The sequence below is a fragment of the Ovis canadensis genome, chromosome 5, assembly GCF_042477335.2.
Source record: "Ovis canadensis isolate MfBH-ARS-UI-01 breed Bighorn chromosome 5, ARS-UI_OviCan_v2, whole genome shotgun sequence".
Classification (NCBI taxonomy): domain Eukaryota; kingdom Metazoa; phylum Chordata; class Mammalia; order Artiodactyla; family Bovidae; genus Ovis; species Ovis canadensis.
The window spans coordinates 54,008,934-54,017,233 of record NC_091249.1 but is presented as its reverse complement, the minus strand read 5'-3'; the positions used below and the strand labels follow the sequence as shown (position 1 = coordinate 54,017,233).

Genomic DNA, 8,300 nt, shown 5'->3' with positions numbered 1-8,300 from the left:
CTTACAAATAGCTGTGAAAAGAAGAGAAGTGAAAAGCAAAGGAGAAAAGGAAAGATATAAGCATCTGAATGCAGATTTCCAAAGAATAGAAAGGAGAGAGAAGAAAGCCTTCCTCAGTGATCAATGCAAAGAAATAGAGGGAAATAACAGAATGGGAAAGATTAGAGATCTCTTCAATAAAATTAGAGATACCAAGGGAACATTTCATGCAGATGGGCTTGATAAAGGACAGAAATAGTATGGACCTAACAGAAGCAGAAGATAATAAGAACAGGTGGCAAGAATACACGGAAGAACTGTACCAAAAAAGATCTTCAAGACCAAGATAATCACGATGGTGTGATCACTCATCTAGAGTCAGACATCCTGGAATGTGAAGTCAAGTGGGCCTTAGGAAGCATCACTACAAACAAAGCTAGTGGAGGTGATGGAATTCCAGTGGAGCTACTTCAAATCCTGGAAGATGATGCTGTGAAAGTGCTACACTCAGTATGCCAGCAAATTTGGAAAACTCAGCAGTGGCCACAGGACTGGAAAAGGTCCGTTTTCATTCCAATTCCAAAGAAACGCAATGCCAAAGAATGCTCAAACTACTGCACAATGGCACTCATCTCACATGCTAGTAAAGTAATGCTCAAAATTCTCCAAGCCAGGCTTCAGCAATACGTGAACCATGAACTTCCAGATGTTCAAGCTGGTTATACAAAAGGCCGAGGAACCAGAGATCAAATTGTCAACATCCGCTAGATCATTGAAAAAGCAATAGAGTTCCAGAAAAACATCTATTTCTGCTTTATCGACTATGCCAAAGCCTTTGACTGTGTGGATCACAATAAACTGTGGAGGATTTTTCAAGAGATGGGAATACCAGACCACCTGACCTGCCTCTTCAGAAAACTATATGCAGGTCAGAAAGCAATAGTTAGAACTGGACATGGAAAAACAGACTGGAAAAGGAGCATGTCAAGGCTGTATATTGTCACCCTGCTTATTTAACTTCTATGCAGAGTACATCATGAGAAACACTGGGCTGGAAGAAGCACAAGCTGGAATCAAGATTGCCAGGAGAAATATCAATAACCTCAGATATGCAGATGACACCACCCTTATGGCAGAAAGTGAAGAGGCACTAAAAAGCTTCTTGATGAAAGTGAAAGAGGAGACTGAAAAAGTTGGCTTAAAGCTCAACATTCAGAAAACGAAGATCATGGCATCTGGTCCCATCACTTCATGGGAAATAAGTGGGGAAACAGTAGAAACAGTGTCAGACTTCGTTATTTTGGGCTCCAAAATCACTGCAGATGGTGACTGTAGCCATGAAATTAAAAGATGCTTACTACTTGGAAGGAAAGTTATGACCAACTTAGATAGCATATTCACAAGCAGAGACATTACTTTGCCAACAAAGGTCTGTCTAGTCAAGGCTATGGTTTTTCCAGTAGTCATGTATGGATGTGAGAGTTGGACTGTGAAGAAAGCTGAGCACCAAAGAATTGATGCTTTTGAACTGTGGTGTTGGAGAATAATCTTGAGAGTCCCTTGGACTGCAAGAAGATCCAACCAGTCCATTCTAAAGGAGATCAGTCCTGGGTGTTCTTTGGAAGGAATGATGCTAAAGCTGAAACTCTACTACTTTGGCCACCTCATGGGAAGAGTTGACTCATTGGAAAAGACTTTGATGCTGGGAGGGATTGGGGTAGGAGGAGAAGAAGAAGACAGAGGATGAGATGGCTGGATGGCATCACCGACTCAATGGACATAAGTTTGAGTGAACTCTGGGAGTTGGTGAAGGACAGGGAAGCCTGGTGTGCTGCAATTCATGGGGTCGCAAAGAGTCGGACACAACTGAATGACTGAACTGAACTGAATTCTTAAATGACCACTGATTACAGTGATTTGACACTCTTCTGATGGCTCAACTCTGAAATTCACTAATAAAAATTTAAAAAACAAGATAAAAAATAATACTCAGAATCAAATTATAAGATTTTGTGCAATCTCCTTTTAAGTACAGATATTTTATACTTCTTGGAATAATAGCAAAATTTGTTATTTTGTGTGACTGTCCTGAGAATATTGTGAGGTCATGTTATATTTGTAAACTCTAAGAGTGAATGTAAATAAATCAGAATTTTCAGCTTAGTAGAACATTGTTTTATGAATAAAACCAAAAACAGAGCTACTTAAAATTGGAGGAAAGACTTCCACTCTTGTACCTTCCACAGTCCGTGAGAAGAAATGTGGTAGTGAGGCAAGTTTTACTTTATGTTGTCTATTACATATCTTGTTATATTACATGAATAACACTCACATATATAATAGTGTCCAAAAAATGAAAATATAATGACCAAATGAAGATAAGACAACATTCATGGCTTATTTTCAATACTTGAATTCAAATATTCTATTTTCCACTGAAATCTTCATGTTGTAATACATTAGTAAATAGAAAACACAACTTGAATGCATTCATAAAGTTGTTATATGCTCACGACAGAAAACCAGTTGTAAGTAAATCACCCTTCTAAGTGGTCCTAAGTCCTAAGTGGTCCTAAGTCTTAAGTTCTAGGTTTAAGGTTGCCTTCTGATCCTTCAGGGAATAAATGCTATCTCTCATTGGAATCCTTGGTCGTTTCTCTTAGTTGATTCCTACCACGATTATATAACTGTAACCTCATGTGAAAAGTAAGATCATTAAACTTAAACCAATGGCAGAGGCTGAACGTAAAGCTTAAAACAGCAGTCATACACAAATTGTACAGCTAATTAAGCACCTTGGTCATGAATCAGGCAGCTATTCTTGAATAAAAATGTTTTTTGGTAACAGCTACCAATGACTATCCTTTCCTTACACATTTAAAGGATATGCAGAATGGAAGAGAAAAATGTACTGCATCACACCGTGGTTATTGAGATGTTCTCTTTTTATTCCATGTCTGATTGCCAAGTCTAATGAATGAATGGGAAGAAAAGTCACTTAATTTTGATACATCTGAAGGGTATATTACTCAAGTGCTTTTCTTCTGACCTCAGGAAGACATTGCAACATTGTCATCTGCATCTGTGAAGGAAACTTGAATCAGTTGTTGAGAAAATTATCCAAACAACTTATTTCAAGAACCAAGAGGAGTAGAGTATGATAATGAGGCTTGTCTCTGAATGGCTAAGAAACACCATGCACATTTTGTTTAAATGAAAGCTGGTATCTTTGAAAGATTCATTTTACAGCCCTGAACAGGCCACTTCTCTCTGGTAGTTTCAAGGAATTGTGCAGGCAGGCACAAGAAATAGATATATATGGTAGGAAATGTCAATGCTGGTGTCATATTTCTGTTATGAATATTTCTATCTAATATCAATAATGAGCTAATATCCCACTGTCACACTAATGCATGCTTCTCCCATATTCTGCCTCAGATATTTTCTGTATCATCTTTGATTTCATTTGACATTATTACTTTTTTTTAATTTTGTCACATTTTGTTGTATTTTTTACTTTGATCTTCTCAAGGTCTAGAGCAGTGTTTGGAAAATAACTTATAAGTAAGAAAGAGGAATATTGTTTTCTTTGTTGCCTGTACTTACAAAGTGTGTTAGCTGCTTGACACACAGATATGTTCTAAAGGCTTTACACCTGTCTGCTATATACCTGAAACATGAAATATAAAATTCTTCTGTTCTGTAGACAACTAAACAATAGCATTTCATTTCACTTTCCACCTCTTCTAAGCTCTCCTTAATATCAATCTTATTTCTGTTGCTGCTGCTGCTAAGTCGCTTCAGTTGTGTCCAACTCTGTGCGACCCCATAGACGGCAGCCCACCAGGCTCCTCCATCCATGGGATTTTCCAGACAAGAATACTGGAGTGGGTTGCCATTTCCTTCTCTAATGCATGAAAGTGAAAAGTGAAAGTGAAGTCGCTCAGTCGTGTCCGACTCTCAGAGACCCCATGGACTGCAGCCTACCAGGATCCTCCATCCATGGGCTTTTCCAGGCAAGAGTACTGGAGTGGGGTGCCATTGCCTTCTCCGAATCTTATTTCTACCTGTTAATATTATAAGGGAAATCTATACAGTGTATTTTCAGAGTTATTCTGATGAGCTATGCCTCACTCAGGATCAAGCCATATCAAAAGTTAAGTAAAGATGAATGTTACCATATCTGAATGAACTAGTTACTAGCTTAATCTTTATTTTTACAAATAAGAATCAGCATGACTGAGAAATTAACCAATGCTACCATCATAACAGAATTTTTGCTCATGGGATTCACTGATAATCAGGTGCTACAAGGACTCTATGTTCCATTCTTCTTCCTGATTTACCTGACAGCACTGATGGGGAATCTCCTCATTATAATTCTCACCACCACTGACCAGCGTCTCCAGTCACCCATGTATTTCTTCCTAAAGAATTTGTCCTTGATTGATATCTGCTACATCTCTGTCACTGTGCCCAAATCCATCATAAACTCTCTGACCAAAAGCCATTTCATCTCTTTCCTGGGATGCGCCTCACAAATTTTTCTTTTCATTTTTTTGGCTGGCACAGAGTATGCCCTCCTTATAGTGATGTCCTATGACCGCTATGTTGCCATCTGCCAACCTCTGTACTATGAGACAACCATGAATAGAGGCACCTGTCTGCAGATGGTGATAGCATCGTGGGCTAGTGGGTGTGCCTATGGATCCATTCATGTTGCAGGCACATTCTCTGTACCTTTCTGTGGGCCTTACATAGTACATCAGTTCTTCTGTGATATTCCTTCAGTGCTCACCCTTGCTTGTTCAGGAGAACAAATTCTAGAATATGCGTTTGTCATTGCTAGCTGTGCTTTTGCTTTTGTATGCTTTCTTTTCCTGATTGCCTCTTATGTTTACATTTTTTCAGCTGTCCTGAGGATTCCCTCTGCACAAGGCAGGTTCAAAACTTTTTCTACCTGTGTACCCCATCTCACTGTAGTAATATTGTTTCTCTTTTCAGGTATTGCCAATTATTTAGGGACTAATTCTAAGTCTGCATCATCACTGAGTCTCTTCATGTCTGTATTATACTCTGTATTACCTCCCAGCCTGAACCCTCTCATCTATAGTCTGAGGAACAAGGATATGAAGGCAGCCTTAGGCAAAATACTGGGTGGTAAATTGCTACTAAATATATAAGTACCCTGCTGACTTTAAATTGTATGGTACATACATTAAATAAAGTAAGTGAAATCATTTATTGAGAGCTCGATCTATTAACATTATCATATTTGCCATCTGTCCTGCCATAGATATACCAAATTTACATATTCTGCAATCAATTTATATCCGATTATTTTTATATTCTTTTTTTTGTGAAGTTGAGGTTGGTCTGGGAAACACAAAATGTATTGAATGTATTCCATCATTAATTTCATATCAAAAGATTCTGTTTGTGTTATTCGGATGGTTTCATTTCTTTTGTTAATATCATCACAATTTCTCTACATGATTATATTGTTTCTCCAAAATTTACACACCATGTTTTGTTTCCTAGTATTGTATTTTACAATCTTATTCTAGAAGTTATGAAGAAATGTAATTTTATTTTTCTTATCAAAATCCTTTTTCTTCTGTTAGAAACTTAGAGTAAAAAAGAACTTTTAAAAACTTCTGTTTAAAATATATTCATTAAAAATAGAAAATTATTAAGTAGCAGTAATCAAGAATCAGTCACAAAGAAGAATCTGATGGTTTGTAATAGCAAATGATGCATCACTTATTACACATTTCTGGTTAAAATGAAACTTTAGCAAAAATAGTTTAATTTATTTTTTTCCAGCCAGCCATGAGAAAGTTTATGTTTTATTTTATCATCCTACTTCTGTTTAATTTATATATATTTAATTCTCTAAATATCATTTACTATCTTCATAGATTCCTTTTCTTAAGGTATATGTATATATGTATATATATATACACACCCTGTGGTCATGTATGGGTGTGAAAGTTGGACTGTGAAGAAGGCTGAGCGCCGAAGAATTGATGCTTTTGAACTATGGTGTTGGAGAAGACTCATGAGAGTCCCTTGGACTGCAACGAGATCCAACCAGTCCATTCTGAAGGAGATCAGCCCTGGGTATCTTTGGAAGGAATGATGCTAAAGCTGAAACTCCAATACTTTGGCCACCTCATGCGAAGAATTGACTTATTGGAAAAGACTCTGATGCTGGGAGGTATTGGGGGCAGGAGGAGAAGGGGACGACAGAGGATGAGATGGCTGAATGGCAACACCGACTCTATGGGCGTGAATCTGAGTGAACTCCGGAGTTAGTGATGGACAAGGAGGCCTGGCATGCTGCAATTCATGGGGTCGCAGAGTCAAACACGAGTGAGCGACTGAACTGAACTGATACATATATACATTTAGTTAATTTATTTATTTTAATTGGAGGATACTTATAATATCGTGATGATTTTTGCCATACACAACTCGAATCAGCCACAGGTGTATGTGTCCCTCCCATCCTGAACCTTTCTCCCACCTCTCTCCCTACCCTGTCCCTCTGGGTTTTCCCAGAGCATTGACTTTGTGTGCCCTGCTTCATGCATCAAACTCACAGTGGTCATCTAGTTTACAAATGGTAGTGCATGTGTTTCAGTGCTATTCTCTGAAATGATTCCACCCTCACCTTCTCCCACTGAGTCCAAAAGTCAGTTCTCTATGTCTGTGCCTCCTTTGCTGCTGTGCATGTAGGGTCAGTGGTACTGTCTTTCTAAATTTCATATGTATGCATTAATATACAGTATTTGTCTTTCTCTTTCTGACAAATAGGCTCCAGGTTCATCCACCTCATTAGAATTGACTCAAATGTGTTCTTTTTTGTGGCTGAGTAATATTCCATCATGTCTATGTACCACACTTCCTTACCTATTCATCTAGGTTGCTTCCATGTCCTAGCTATTGTAAATAGTGCTGCAATGAACTTTGGGGTACATGTCTCTTTCAATTCTTGTTTCCTTGCAGTCTATGCATAGCAGTGGGATTGTTGGGTCATATGGTGGTTCTATTCCCTAGTTTTTTAAGGAATCTCCATAGTGGCTGTATCAGTTTGCTTTCCCAACAGTGTAAAGCAAAAGGGGAGCACAAATATAAATATTAAACTTAAAACTCAGTATTTATATTTAGGATCCCCTTTTCTCTCCATCCATTCTTATCTCATTCTCTTACTTCTTTTTTTATTAGCTCTATTTTATCTTTTTCCTCCCATTTTTACAGTCTTTCTTTATGTTTTTAATGCTTTTCTTTCTACTTCAAACTTAATAGAAAGAGCTGAATTTTGCTTACCTTAGTGAACTGAACTGAGATATGAAAAAGGGCTTGTATTTCATGTTGTATATACATCTTTCCCCAAACCCAGAACCCATTTAATGGTTTACATTCTCTTAAATTTCTCTTTTTTATGTCAAATATAGATTTCTCCTTTTAAAAAATAGTTTTCTCTTTTAATAAATTAAGTATATTGATGAGTATATGCTGTGAAATAAAATATAATTTTTTATTGAAATTACATGTTAAAATCAACATTATGTTTTCAATATTGTATTATAAAAATTTATACACAAAATATAATAATAGATGGTGGCCTTTTCAAAGGTAAGAGCATTATCTTTCTTTCCGCTTCTGCCACTGCTGTCCAATAGTCCAAAATACAAAATGCATATGCAATTCCAAATTTTCTTCCAGCCTCTTAGAAAAAATAAACAAGTAAATGTAGCATTTTATATTAATTTTTAAATAACTATATGTAGAATATTATCATTCCAATGTAGAATGCATGCAAAATTATATATTAACTATTGTATGTATTTTCGTATTTAGCCTTTCAAAGTCTGTGTGTATTTACATTTATAGTACATGTCAATTTTGATCAATTCAGTATCAAGTGCTTTGTAGCCTCATGTGTGTTATGCTTGCTGTATTAGGAAGCACAGTTCTAGACCCCAGGATAGATCTCAGTTACAATTACATAAATACTTATTTTGTTGTAACTTACTTAATTATGTAGAAATAATGCCAATTATTTTTATTAAAATGTGACTTATAATGCCATGTATATGAACCAAGGTATGCATGTGTAAATGTTGACTCATGCTTTAAAATGCATATTATTCTGAGTTACATTGAAGCATAAACTGAGTCTTTCAAAGTTGTCAGTAATAATTTTCTGATGTATGACAGATTTCTCTAGATTTTCCTCTCCATAGCTACTTTAAATTCAAAATCTAGACTGCTGTTTCATATGATGGTGTCATAATGCTCTATGTATCTCTCCA

At 36.6% G+C, this 8,300-nt stretch overlaps 1 protein-coding gene across 1 annotated transcript; it reads left to right on the top strand.

Moving 5' to 3' along the window:
- Positions 1–4,214: 4,214 nt before the first annotated feature.
- Positions 4,215–5,162, top strand: LOC138441779 (olfactory receptor 14A16-like). Its single transcript, XM_069592847.1, has one exon. The coding sequence runs from the start codon at positions 4,215–4,217 to the stop codon at positions 5,160–5,162; it is 948 nt and encodes a 315-aa protein (XP_069448948.1).
- Positions 5,163–8,300: the final 3,138 nt, after the last annotated feature.

Excerpts from the sequence above, each read along its gene's own strand:
- LOC138441779 (XM_069592847.1), top strand. The coding sequence starts at position 4,215 with ATGACTGAGAAATTAACCAATGCTACCATCATAACAGAATTTTTGCTC.